We start from the raw sequence: 15,050 nt of genomic DNA, 5'->3' as shown, positions 1-15,050 counted from the left end.
TGTACTGAAGTATAAAAATGCTGCTGCTGATGGTCCACAGCTTCTCATGGATGACCAGTCTTGAGTTACGAGATCTGTTCACAATATATCCCATTTAGCTCGGTTAGCTCGATGGTTTGTTTGCGATACAGAGTGGTACCAACAGCTTGAGTTCGATTCCAGTACCAGCTGAGGTTACCATGAACCTGTCCCCTTGTCTGAGGCATGGTAACCCTCAGGTTAAACCACCACCATTGTCTCTCTAGTGAGAGAGCAGCCCTATGCATTTTACCTTTAGCTTTGTACCACAGCACAATGGAGGGTATCATCAATGTGATGATGGGGCTTCAGCAGATAGGTTGGTGAAGGTAAGGGCAAGTATATTTTCCCCTCTTGTTTATTCATTCACCACATGCCACAGGTCCAGTCTAACAGCTTATTTTTAATTTATTCTACTATTGAACGTAGATATTGGTGGCAAAGCCAACATTTATTACCCAACCCTAATTGTTCTTGAATTTGATGGCTTGCTAGGCAGTCAACAGTCAATCACATCAATGTGGATATAGAGTTACATATAGGCCAAACCAGGTAAAAAGAGGACATTTTCATTCTGTAAAGGGCATTAGTGAATAGACTGACTTTTACAACAATTGATGATATAGTCACTGTTACTGATACTAGCTTATAATTCCAATTTTATTTGAATACTAATCCAATGATACCGCCACAACACCACCATCTCCCCTTCCTGTGTAAAAGAATGTCATAGCTATTCTGTATGTATCATAATACTTCAAATTGAATGAAATGAGTGCAATGGCATATTTAACATTCAGTTGACAGGACCATTTTACAACCAAGGTGAAAAGACACACTAACTATGCAGCACTTCCTCAGTATGGATTGAAATGTCAGCTAAATTGTATAATGTACAGTTTTAGGTGCTGTATTACAGGAGACATTGAGAGGGAGGGCTAAGGATAATTAAGTTAATAAGTAGGATTGTCGTGTCTACCATGAGGAAATGCTTAACAATTCTCAGAATTTGTATTTTGATAAAATGCAACTGAGAACATCCGACTGAAGTATTGGAGTTATTGCAGGGAATTGATAAATTACTAGAAAGATATACAATACTAACACAAGATCTAGGACATCAGTAAAGTAGATGCATAACCTGTTCATGCAGAGGTTGATAAACATATAAAATAGCCTATGTGGAAAATAGTGCAAGGAGCAAATATTCTATTTTTTTTTAAACATAAAGGGTATCTGCCATAAGAGGAGATAACAAATTTGAGACCTTTGATAGTGAACAAGGTTCATCTGATTCAGTTTATTGCTAAATACAGTGGAAGATATAGGTACACAACCAGGTAATTTATGTTTGTCATTTCATGAATTGGAAGGCAAGTTACAGGGATGAGAAAAGAGGTTGGATTGTTGTGATGGTGGAGGGCAAGGCTCCTTAAGTGACAGCAATCCAGATTATTTTTGTGATTCCTGGAAAACCAGAATGCATTTGCCTTCAGAAGACCTATTCTCTTCCATTGCTAATGGAACTGATTGAAGCCTAAAACATCAATTGTGCTCCAAGTTGCATCAAAAGCAGGGTTTAGCTAAGCTGTGTATGAGCATAGCTGAAAATGTGTTGCTGGAACAGCGCAGCAGGTCAGGCAGCATCCAGGGAACAGGAGAATCGACGTTTCGGGCATAAACCCTTCTTCTTGAAGTACCAAGTATTGGAAAGACTGCTATACACAGCAGTAAAATTTTACAGCGAAAATAATCATAAGACCACAATTCCATTTCTAAACAGATAGCCTGAATAAGATGGACACTTTGGATACCTGGTGATAGAATTCTTTTAACTTTAAGCCAGCCACATCGCCTATGCCAATGTAGCAGTAAGACTAAGAGAAACAACAACTCATGAATTGCAGCATTTCTGACATCAATCAAGTGAAAAGTACTGCACTATTGATAAATGAACATTAAACTTGTAACAAGTAGCTTTGTTTCAATAGCATTTATGGAAGCTTCCTTGTAAAATGTCCCAATGTGTACAATGGGGAGGCAATGGCCTTGTGATGTTATCACTAGACTATTAATCAGGCGACCCATGTAATGTTTTGGTAACTTGGGTTTGAATCCTGCCATGGTGGAATTTGAATTCAATGAAAATCTGGAATTGAGCACCCAATGATGACCATGACATTGTCAGTTGTCAGGAAAAGTCCATCTGGTTGGGAAGGAAACCTGGTCTGGCATACATGTGACTCCAGACCTATAGCAATGTGGTTGACTAGCAACTGCCCTCTGGGCAATTAGGGATGGCCTAGCCAGCGACACCCATATCATGTGATTGAATAAAGAAAAAAAAATTCAGCATTGATATTAAAACAGGATAGTAATTAATTTTTTCATCTAGTTCAGCTAGTTTAATATTTTTAAAATAAAACTTGGTGTTAAAATCACCTTTTAACTTAAAATGTTGTAAATAATTTCAGATTGAATCAGGGGTGATAAAACACAGATCTTAATTAACATAAGGTATTTTCATTGTTTATTCAGTGTTTTGGAAAGAATATTTGAACGACGTATAGAAGAAAATAGACATCGACTAAATGAAGTGAGTATATACCTCCAGGTGTCAATATTCTTAAAACATACAATGATGTTTTATCAAAAGGGCAAAAAATCTATAGGTTTCATATGCTTGTTTATTTTCCTTTCTCCTCTATAGCTATTAGTATTAAGACAATCCTAGGCTACAGAAGCTATTAGTTACTCACTGTATTTCAATGAAATAAACACACGTGATCCATGACAACTTGTCAGCATGCTATTCAACTCTTATGTTTTCATTACAAGTTAAAAAAACTTGATTCTATTAAAGCTGTCTAGGAGGAGATCTGGAAGAGGTAATTCCGTGTGATGTGTGGTATGAGATTTTACAAAGGTTGCACAGATTTTCTATATATGCAAAACATTGTTTTATTCAGTGCAAGATTCTACACCATGCCCAGATAGTTCCAGATTTAATTAATGAATTGATAGATTTAAGACAGATATCAGAGGCAGGTTCTTTACGCAGAGAGTGGTAACAGCTTGGAATGCCTTACCTGCTAATGTAGTCAACTCAGCCACACTAGGGAGATTTAAACAATCCTTAGATAAGCACATAGATGATTTTGGGATAGTGTACGGGGACGAGCTGAGAATAGTTCACAGGTCGACGCAATATCGAGGGCCGAAGGGCCTGTTCTGCACTGTATTGTTCTATGTTCTATGAATTCAAGTTTTAACAACTGTGATGGGGTTTGAACATGTGTGCCAGGAACACTATCCTAGGCTGTCTCCACACAATTTAGACTGGGAATTTAAAAAGGCCAGAGTCTGAATTCATATAATCCCTACTGTATAGAAACAGGCCATTCATCCTACTGAATCCTCCAAAGAGCATCTCACCCAGATCTACCTCCTCTCCCCGATCCCTGTAACCCTGCATTTCCCATGGCTAACCCATGCAGACTTGGGGAGAACGTGCAAACTCCACACAAACAGTCGCTCGAGGGTGGAATCAAACTCGGGTCCCTGGTGTTTGGAGGCAACACTGCTAACTGCTGAGCCACCATGCTACCCTTTTTACCAAATTATGTTTGGTTCTTTTTCTGCACCTTATTTCTTAATTTTCTCCTCCCTTGTTTTTTTTTAATGGCTTTACTAATCTACTGGATTGCATCTTTCCTTTTACACTTATTGTTATTTTAGCTTGTTACTGACTCTTCCCTCATTTATTAATGATGGCTGCAGAACTACAAGTGTCCACTTTGCTTTTTAGGAGTGTATACTTAGTATGTAGCAATGGTACAAAATTTTTTTAATACATCCTAATGTTAGTCTAAAGTTTTCTATAGTTAACAGTTAAGTCTAGACTATTGTGGTCAATTTATTTCTCATTCCTTTGAAATTTGCGTTCCTGAAATTCTTATACCCCTGAGTTATCCATGTAGGAGTGCAGAGTAAACCGTAACTTTAGAGATCAATGCTTAGGCTCCAACTTTTCACAATATATGTCAATGATTTGGATGAGAATATCAACTGAAATGTTTCCAAGATTGTAGATAACATATGGGATTATGAATGGTGAGGAGGATGTAAAGAGTCAGGAAGGCAATTTAGACAAATTGAATGAGAGGACAAATATGTGGCAAAATTTGCTTACAGTGTGTGATAAGTGTGAAGTTATCCACTTCAGTAGGAAAAACAGAATGGCAGAGGATTATTTAAATAGTGATGGATTAGGAAATTTTGATATGTAAAGGTACCTGATTTTCTTTGTACACCAGTCACCTGAAAGCAAGATGCTGGTGTGGCAAGCAGTTAAGAAGGCAAGTAGTATATTTATCTTCATTGGTAGAGAATTTGAGTACAAAAGCAAGGATTTCTTGCTGAAGCTGCACAGAGCCTTACTTCAAACCGCACCAGAAGTATTGTATGCAGTATTGGTCTACATACCTAGGAAAGGAAGGACATAATTGTCATAGAGGGAATACAACTAAGATGCTCCAGACTGTTTCCTGGGATGGCAGGGTTGTCATATGAGAAGAAACAGGGTATATATTCACTGGAGTTTAGAAGTGTAGCTATTATTGAAATGTATCAAACTCAGGCAAGGCTTTAAATACTAGATTCAGGCTAATGTTTTCCTTTTTGAGGGAGAGGTCCAGAACAACAGGCCACAGTCTCAGGAGGAGAACTTTTTTTTGCTCAGAGGTGATGAACCTATGAAATTCACTACCATATTAAGCTATGGAGGCCAAGTCATTGAATTTAGGGAGAAAGCGTGAATATGACATTGAAATAGAGGTTTAACCAGGACCATATTGAATGGTAGAGCAGCTCAATGAGCCCAATACCCAACTTTTAAAAATTAATTTTTATTCATTCAAAGGATATGGGTGTCGCTGCTAGGTCAGCAGTTATTACTCTAAATTACCCAGAAGGCAGTTCCGAATCAACTACATTACTGTGGGCCTAAAGACTTATGTCTTAAGTCAGGTATCAGTGTTAGATTTTTATCCCTATAGGACATTATTGAACTAGATGGGTTTTCATGACAATTGGCAAAGGGTACCTGGTGCCATTAGGCTAACTTTTAATTCCACATTCATTGAATTCAAATTTTATTGAATTTCAAATTCCACCATCAGCCATGGTGGGATGTACCATACTTTTATTTTCTATGGTTTGATGACTGTCTCAAAGTTTGAAATTCTCACTCTCAAATGCTTTTCCTCAGTCAACTGAAGACTGAGCACTTTGGAGATGATAATGAATTTATTTTCCATCTACCTGAAGTATTGTATGTAGTATTGGTCTACATACCTAGGAAAGGAAAGGAAATGCAGCTAAGATTCTCCAGACTGTTTCCTGGGATGGCAGGGTTATCATATGAGAAGAAACAGGGTATATATTCACTATATTCACCTTTGTTAAAAAGAAGCTCCCAGTATATGGAAAATGGTCTGTTTTTCAAGATCTCATCATTGATGTTGGTCAATAGAGAGGTTTTGTGCTGTGAGAGTAGGTTGAACAAGGACCATAGCTTTCTCAGCAGTTTGTTCATTTTCTTATTTTTTCTGAGAAAAAGCATAGGTTATAGGAGCAGGTGTAATCCATTCAGCCTCTGTATACCGAAATTATTCAATGTTATTAGTATGCAGAAATCTTATTGATTTCTGCCTTGAACATGTTCAAAGATTAGGCTTGTACAGGTCTTGAAGGGAGAGAAAATTCTGAAAGGTTCACCACCTCGTCAGAAGAAATTCCTTCTCATCTCAATCTTAAATAGCCTTTCCTTATCTTTAAAGTGGGACACCTAGTTCTAGGTTCACCATCCAAGGGAAAGATTTATTACACATCTATTCTATTCAGCCCTGTACGAATTTTGTAAGTTTCAGTGAGATCTCCTCTAACTTTTTGAAACTGTGGAGAATAGGCTCAGTTCATTGTAATGGGTCTGTGCTGTTCATGTTGGTGAGGATCATGCCTTGCAAGACATTGAGGAGAAGATGAGAATGGCAAAAAAAACTATTGAAAGCCAAATTTGAAGCAAATATTCCAAAGATTTTGCTGTTTAGAGTCAAAGGCTTTTGTGAAGTCAAAATAAAGCTGTATATAGCAGTGGGTAATGTTTGTTGCATTTTTCTTATGTCTATGAAGTTGGGAGTTCTCCTCCTGATTCTGCTGGATATTTCTTAAAGAAAAGATTTGCCTTTAATTGGCTGCTGATGAAGAATCCCGAGGCCTAAAATACCTAAAGCTGTTTTTGAATGGGCTTTGAGCTCTTTGAATATGTTAATAACTACCTTTAGACGCTTACACTAAATACCTGAAAACTCTGTGCTGCAATTTTAGTATTAGGACCAATCCCTGGGAATAGCAGTAACAGGCCACTCACTGCTTAACTGGTGTGCTTTGAGTACATTCGAAACTCAAAGATAGGGTGCAAAGGAAACCAATTTCTACCCCCTTTTTGTTTAATTATCTGTATTTCCGTTTAGAGAAATAAGTATCACTATGTCAAAGTAGCTAATAACTAATTTCATTACAAAATCTGCCAATCCCTACAAAATCAAAAGCTTGTCCTGTTTAAGGAAAGAAGAAATCAAGTAAAGAAAAAGTAAGACCAAAAGACACAGAGCAGAAATAACCTGTTAGGGCCGTTGAGTCATTCAGTGAGATTATGGTTGATCTGATAATCCTTGACTTGTCCTCATAATCTTTGATACCCATACTAATTAAAAATCTGTCCATCTCAGCCTTGAATACACTTAAAAAAACTAACTTTCCCAGCTCTATACGATAATGAATTCCACAGATTTCCCTCTGAAAAAAGAAATTCCTCCTCATATCTGTTTTAAATAGGCAACCCCTTAATCTGAGATTATGCTCTCTGGTCCTAGACTGTCCCTCAAGGAGAAACAACCTCTCCACTTCTACCTTGTCAAGTCCCTAAGAACCTTTGTATTTTATTAAGATCTTCCCTCATTCTTCTAAACTCCATTGCATACAAATCCAGCCTACTCAATCTCTCCTCATAAGTAAAACCCCCCATACCTACAATCAATCTAATGATCCTTCTCTGGATTGCATCTGATACCAATAAATTTTGTTTTGGATAAAAGGACCAAAACTGTTCACAATATTCTAAGTATGGTCTGGCACCATCTGTGGGAAGAAAGTGGAGTTTACATCTTTGGTCTGATGACTCTTCATCAAAACCATACTTATGCAGTTTTTGTAAGATTTTGATGAAAAGTCACCGGACCCAAGATGTGAACTCCACTGTCCCCACAGATGCTGTCAGATGTGCTGAGTTTTGCCAGCAATCTGTTTGTTTCAGATTTCCAGCATCCACAATTCTGATTTTTATTTTAGCGAGAGCTTCCTTGTTTTATACTCAATTCCCTTTGAAATAAAAGCCAGTAGTCCACTTGCCTTCCCTATTACCTACTAAACTTATTTACTAGCGTTTTATGATTCATGTATGAGCTCACCAAATCTCTATGTGCTGCAGTTTTCTGCAATCTTTCCTCATTAAATAATATTCACCTCTTTATTCTTCCTGTCAAATGCATAAACTCACATTTTCCCACATTCCCTCTGCCAGACTTTTGCCCACTCACTCACTGTCTAAATCCCTCAGCAGATTCTTTGTGGCATCCTTACTACTTGCTTTCCAACCTATTTTTATGTTGTCCACACACTTGGATACATTATGTTCACTTTCAGTGTGAAGTCATTAATGTATATATTGCATATATTTGTGGCCTCTGCACTGATCCCTAAGGCACCCTACTACTTACACGTTTCCATTCTGAATAGTACTCTATCCATGACAATATAAGACCTCCAATACCTTCTTATCATCTTAAATAATTTTCTGTCTAATACTTTATCAAATGACTTTTGAATATATTACACCTTTACCTATCCTGCATGTTACTTCGTCAAGGAGTTCTAATAAATTTGTCAGGTATGTTGCTTCTGCTTGATTACAATTTGTATTTCTAAATGTAGACCTATTGCATCCCTTATAATAGACTCTAACATTTTCCTAATGCCAGATGTTAAGCTAACTGGCTTTTTGTTAGCATTTTTTTGACTCCTTCACATTTTGAAGAAGGGTATATACATTTGCAATTTTCCAATCGTCTGCATTCCCTATCAGTTGTTTATAACAGAAGGTCATGTCTCACAGCAAGTATGGAACATACCTTTAAGAGACTTGATCTTGATATCAAACGCAGTATCATAACATGTGACCAGAAGGTATAAAGGTCTTAGTCCCCTTTGCACTAGGGGCATGTGCAATATGACCTGCCGAGGAAAACATGCAACACAGTTGGTCATTGGATTGCTCAGTACTAGCCTAGATACAGCAGTGCCTGTGATATCAATATATGTGTAGATACCATAGCTGGAATAATTTTAAATCTTTCAGTACTATGTAACCACATCTAGTTCATATGTTAAGGGAGCTAATGTTAGTATTGCCCTTCACTGCATTTACAGCAGAATGTGAGGGCAAATCAGATAATTTCTTCACAATGCACAATATACTTTGGTCATACCGTTGCTTTACTTTGTTCTTTTTATTCACTGAACATTTGCATTATTTGAGTGGTATGAGAATGACCTAACTCCCATTTTTAGTTCAAAAAATCAAGGAAATTCAGATCTTAAGGTTAAGCTCGAATTTTGTCAATGTTCCAAGCTGATTCTATGAAACATTTGATGGAATGCAATTGCTCATTTGTTAATGTAACCCAACCCTGGTGCAAACTTTTCTAACTTTAGCCATTACTGAATGACAAAGTTTATCATAGAATCCCTACTGTGTGGAAGCAGCCCATTCGACCCATCGAGTCCACACCTCTCCAGACCCATCTCCCCACCCTATGCCGGTAACCCTGTATTTCCCATGGCTAATCCACATAGTCTGTATATCCCTGAACTCTATGGGCAACTTAACATGGCCAATTCACCTAACCTGCACATCGTTGGACTATGGGAGGAAACAAGACCACCTAGAGGAAACTAATGCAGACATGGAGAGAAAATGCAATCTCCACACAGACAGTTGCCCGATAGTGGAATCGAGCTTGGGTCCCTGGCGCTGAGAGGCAGCAGTGCTAACCACTGAGCCAACGTGCTGTTACAACAACTAAATTTACATCATATATCTTACAAGCACCAACATTCAAAGATCATGTATCTGATGTTTTATGGTGTTTTCTTTTTAATTCTCCACATTGAAACCAACTTACATTTTGAATATATGAATGTAATTTTATAGCTTCAGAATTGTTTTCTTTTTAATTAAAAAAAACTTTCTTGATTGAATTTTCATAAAGATGTTTATTTACAGCACTTCGTAATACCTCTTGAAAGCAAATTGAAAAATTAACATATTACAATGCTACTTCCTGAGCAGTAGTATCTTGTTAAGTCTTGAGAAGATTTATAGCTCAGGTTTAGAATCTGGATGTAGGTTTGCTCACTGAACTGGAAGGTTCATTTCCAGACGTTTCATCACCCTTACAGATGCTACTCGGACCCCTTGGCATCATGGTAACCCACAGACCCACTAACACACTAAAACAGCAGCTAATGAACTTGAAAGACCCTATACAGACAACAAGTAAAATTAATGTCATTTACAAATTACCATGCAAGAACTGTAACAAAAACTACATTGGACAAACAGGCAGAAAACTAGCCACCAGGATACATGAACACCAACTAGTCACAAAACGACATGACCCTCTCTCACTAGTATCCTTACATTCAGATAAGGAAGGACACCACATCGACTGTGACAACACATCTATCCTAGGTCAAGCCAAACAGAGACATGCATGAGAATTCCTAGAAGCATGGCATTCCAACTGGAACTCTATCTACAAACACATCGAGTTAGACCCCATCTACCACCCCAGAGAAAAAAAAGGTAATGAAATCACTACAGGAAATGACATCACCAACCCAAAGAAACCCAAACATATAAATAGAAAGCAGGAATCGTGAACAGTGCTTCGCCTGGAGGCGCACTGAAGATGTTACTTAGGGTGATGAAAAGTCTGGAAATGAACCTTCCAGCTCAGCAAGCAAACCTACATCCAGTAGTATCTTGTAATAATCTAGAAGTTATAATTGCTGGAATTAGTCAAGGAACATTTAACACACTTAATTACATTCCTATACCTGCTAATTCAGTGGGTTGACTTTTATGAAAGCTGCAATATAGGGGGAGGAAAGACCACAAAAAATTGGGAGAGGGTGCAAGTCTGCATGTTCCTCAATTTTCTGCTACCCCAATATTCTGATAGCAGCACGGAACATAAAGAATGGCATTCCTTCCTAGTGACCAATTGTGTTTGTGGCCACTTAAGGATCTGTCCTGTCATTGTTGGCATTTTTGTTGTGGCAGATGGGTGCTCTGCCACATTTGTAAACTGCATTTTAAAATCTAGCAGCCTACCTATGGGTTTAGGAATGAGACTATTGCCTCCTAATTTGTGATTTCTGGCTCACAGAGAAATCTCCTGTGGCAAATACTGACCCCGTGGCAAATACTGCCCCATGGCAATTCAACTCCCTGTCATCATCAAACATCATACAGCGTTGCTGAGACCTCTTTATCTGAGCACAGTAGCCTCTGACTCCATTTGCTTCACTGCTCCTAACGACACAACTGGGACTGAAGAGCTGCTAGCCTTCTGATTGACTTGCAGCTCTTGAAGGTCAGGAATCTGACAGCAACTCAGCTGGAAAATGGATATAAGATGTTACTGGTGCTCTCCAAACAGCTGAGGCAGGATTAACTCCAGCTTCAAAAGCAGAAATTGCTAGGAATTGTTTTTTTTGAACTCTAGCTTGTCAGGACCAGCATCATCCCAATAAAACCCCACCCCATATAGATGCTAATGTGTTTATTTTACTAAATTAAACAGATCTAAAATTTTTCAATACTAAAATTGATAATCTACTTCTTTGTCTTAATTTTGCAGCAGAAATTACGTCATATGCTGGATGCTTTAAAAGAAGATTTGGGCTTTAAACCAGAAAAAGACTGGAGGACCAGTGGTTGTGAACCAGTATTAACAAATACTAAACTGTTAGAATTAAAAATATCTGATTCTTTGGAAAATCCTAAGTTTGCACAGAATTGGAAGGAAGATACTGGTACTATTGTTAACCTTTCAATTGACAATGAAAATGAAGAATCATGGAATCATAGAGTGCTTGGGAATTCTAGTGCAAGTATTTGTTATGACCGTAGCATTGCTGGAACCACATACCTTGATGCAATTTATGGAGAGCAAATCCAGGATGTTTTACACACAGAACAAGATCATTGCCTGTTTACAAATAGTGAAGAAAACCCTGATGATTTACAGTCTGTGGACCATCCATACAATTCCCCCGACTGTTGCACTGATCTTGATGAAACAACAGATTTGACAGAGGTTGATAATCTTGTGGTGTCTCTTCATACTGTTGACGTTAAGGAAAGCTGTGAACTTGAATATGATCAGCATGGATCTACATTAAGTCAAGATTCAGAAAAAGCTTTTGATGATGGCATTAATTTGTAGTGCTTGCAATTCTCTGAATTACACAGCTAACATTCATGGATCATAACAGAATTCTTGATCTTTGTGATGTAAGCCTGTACTTGCCGCTGAGTTGGTTATTGACTATAACAAAGGTTTGCAACAGAAACATTTTTGGGTATTTTCCCTGAAAAATCAATGCTCCTCTGCACTGTGCATGTTTTATGCTACATTTCTGAGATCTAGTATATATTTTACTACAGTTACTAAGGCATTACTTTAATCTTGACTAAATGAGTCGTTAATCCAAGTTCATTGTAAGTGACTGCTGCATTACAAAAGCTACCTCTCACATCTTCCTGAGTCTTGCACAGATGTGTTTTATTTTTTATTAGAATTTTACAAATACTGTTCTCTATAAGCAGCTGCCAAGAAGAATGTGAAGGCCATTCATTATCTCCAACTGTGTCATGCAGACTTGCTGAAACCAGATGTAAACCTAGAGTGTCCTATTCTGCGATACAGTATATTGGTATACTAAGTAGATTTAACTTCAAATCTTTACAATGAGGTAAGTCAAACCATTGTTTCAATGCAGTCATAATAGAAAGTTAATTGTTACAAAATGATTATGTGCATGATCAATCCAGTTACTTTATTGTTCTTTCAGAAGGGAATACGTTTGACTGAAATGCCCTATAATTTTAAATCAAGTAAGGGAGATAATCATACAGCAACTGGTATTCATTAATCCTTTATTTTGCTCAATTTTTTGATGATTAATTCGGTTTAATCTACCTTAGGAGCAAATAGCATGTAGAGTTTCTTCTTTGACAACATGAATACTACTTCCATCCCAATTGGACATCATACTTCAGGAAAGTTGGTAAGGTTTTGAAAGGTTAGAGAAGAAATTTACTGGAATGATTCAAGGGATTAAATTTACGCCAAAAAAAATCCTTAAACCAGAGAAAGGAGAAATTTTGTCTGGTTTAGGTAGGCTATATGAAGACAAACTGTTCGTGGTAGCTCAAAGGTTGGTTGTAAAATGGAACAGTTTAAAGTATTAGCAAAAGAATCAGAGACAAAATAAACATTTACTATGCACTAAGTACGGAAGTTAGGAATTAGAAATGCACAGTTTGAAAGGGTGATAGATGCTGAGTCTGTAGTAGGATTCAAAGGGCATAGGATAAATACATGAGAAATATGGGTAAAGGGTATGGACTAACTAGAGAGTTCCTTGAAAGAACTGGTGTGACACAATGGGCTGAATGGCCTCCTTCTTCTGTACTGTATCATTCCCTGATTTCATAAAAAATCCCAGTGGGAACCTTTTCCGTTGATGATAACAGCTGATCGAAGTTTTTAATGTTGCAGAGGAGGAAGTTCTACAGAGTGTATTTATTTCAGGAGGTCGCAAACTCAAATTTGTGAATCAAAATAAGAGTGACAAGGGATTGTTAATTGATGTTAATAATTGTACAAGCATTTTGTTGCATTTAGTTTTGATTATGCAGCAATTCAACAACATAATTCCTTTTTAATATTGCCCAAATTTAATATACTCCAAATTGTTTACATTGTACAAGAGGAATACTTTCTAATTTTGTACCAACGTGAAAATTTTACGTAGTATTCTCACATGACTTGTTGGCCCCTGTAACTTGAGCAGATCAATGAAAGCTATATACTAGAAAAATGTAAAATATCAAAATCTAAGATACTAAAGCAATAACACTTTTAATGCTGAATGAGACATCTCTAGACCTTAACACAAAATATTAAGTCTCTAAATATAATGAACACTTTCATTATTTTAATATTAAAGTATTTGGGAAGTACCAATCTAGTACTTATTGAGAATGGGTACCGTTCAAAAAGTGATCTGTATTCAACAAATAAATTGGAAATGTCAGTCAAAAGAGGCTAACGTCAGAAATAGAACATTACTGCACTGATGTTTTAGGTTTGCTTTCCTGTTATTGTAATAAACAAAGATACTTTACTCAGCATCTGATTCTTGTACATCAGACCTGTTAAGTTTTGATGGAAGACCATTGCTTTTTTCCTTTTTTGCACACTGAAAAATACGTCCAAGGACATCATAGAATCCCTACAGTGTGAACGCAGGCCATTCGGCCCATCGTCCACACCGATCCTCCAAAGAGCAGCCCATCCCCCTGTAACCATGCATTTCCCATAGCTAATCCACATAGCTTGCACATCCCTGGAAACTCTGGGGCAATTTACCATGGCCAATCCACCAAACCTACACATGAATTGAATTTATTGTCACGTGTACCAAAGTACAGTGAAAAGCTTTGTCTTGCAAGCAATACAGGCAGATCACAGAGTTAAGTAGCATAGATAAGTAAATGGATAAGCAGCGGCAAAACCAAAAACATGGATACAGGCGAATATTAAGAGTTTGAGTCCATTCAGTATTCTAACAACAGTAGGGTAGAAACTGTTTCGAGACCAGCTGGTGTGTGTGTGTGTTCAGGCTTCTGTACCTTCTCCTTGATGGTAGAGGTTGTAGAAAAACATTGTCAGGATGGGAAGGATCTTTGAGAATGCTGGTGGCCTTTCCTTGACAGCGGGCCTGGTAGATGGATTCGATAGATGGGAGGTTGGCCTTTGTGATTGTCCGGGCAGAGTTCACCACTCTCTGTAACCGTCTCCGATCTTGAATGGTACAGCTGTCATATCAGGTAGTGATACATCCAGACAGAATGTTCTCAATGGTGCACCTATAAAGGTTGGCAAGAGTATTCGCTGTCATGCCAAATTTCCACAGCTGCCTGAGGAAGAAGAGATATTGTTGTGCCTTTGTAACCAGTGGACTGTGGGAGGAAACCAGAGCATCTGGAGGAAACCCACACAGACACTGGGTGAATGTGCAAACTCCAAACAAGCAGTCACCCTAGGTGGAATTCGAACCCAGGTCCTGAGAGCTGTGAGGCAGCAGTGCTAAATACTAAGCCACCATGCTGCCCCAACATGACAACTGAATAAGATTTCATTAAATATTTATGCTTGGTTATGATAATGTTAATCCTATTTCCAGACTTTGAAGGATGGATGACAGCTGAATTATTTTTATAATAGTTTCTCTCTAAGTTAAGATCTCAAAAGAAGTAAGTAGGCATTCCTCTTTTTAATTATGAACTGGTCCTTCACACACTTACAACCAATATAATTCCTCAAAAGTAAATAATGATAAATATCTCTTGACAAAAATATGATAGGAAATATGCATCTCAAATAAAGTAAACCTGATCACCTACATTTCAGTTTTGTGCATCAACATATTCAAATTTTATATTAATGTTTTAATTTTTTTGTATGTGAAAATTTGCTGTTACCTTTGCTGTCATAAAGATACATGTGTGAACCTGGAATTCTTAAAAGAATTCTCCTGTCTGTATGATTTCCAAT

At 37.5% G+C, this 15,050-nt stretch overlaps 1 protein-coding gene across 4 annotated transcripts in view; it reads left to right on the top strand.

Annotated features, from left to right (window-relative positions):
- LOC122553482 (spermatogenesis-associated protein 7-like) overlaps window positions 1-13,787 on the top strand; it is an 84,168-nt gene extending 70,381 nt beyond the window's left edge. For 3 of the 4 annotated variants that reach the window (XM_043697291.1, XM_043697293.1, XM_043697294.1), the window contains 2 exons: window positions 2,557-2,614; window positions 11,064-13,787. In XM_043697291.1, coding sequence (XP_043553226.1) covers window positions 2,557-2,614; window positions 11,064-11,651 — 646 coding nt within the window. In that variant the 3' untranslated portion in view covers window positions 11,652-13,787. The remainder of the gene's footprint in view (window positions 1-2,556; window positions 2,615-11,063) is intronic. The other variant, XM_043697292.1, reaches the window with a different exon arrangement.
- Window positions 13,788-15,050: the final 1,263 nt, after the last annotated feature.

This window comes from Chiloscyllium plagiosum, chromosome 10 (assembly GCF_004010195.1).
Source record: "Chiloscyllium plagiosum isolate BGI_BamShark_2017 chromosome 10, ASM401019v2, whole genome shotgun sequence".
Lineage (NCBI taxonomy): Eukaryota > Metazoa > Chordata > Chondrichthyes > Orectolobiformes > Hemiscylliidae > Chiloscyllium > Chiloscyllium plagiosum.
The sequence above is the reverse complement of the archived record's forward strand: the minus strand, read 5'-3'. Positions and strand labels throughout refer to the sequence as shown.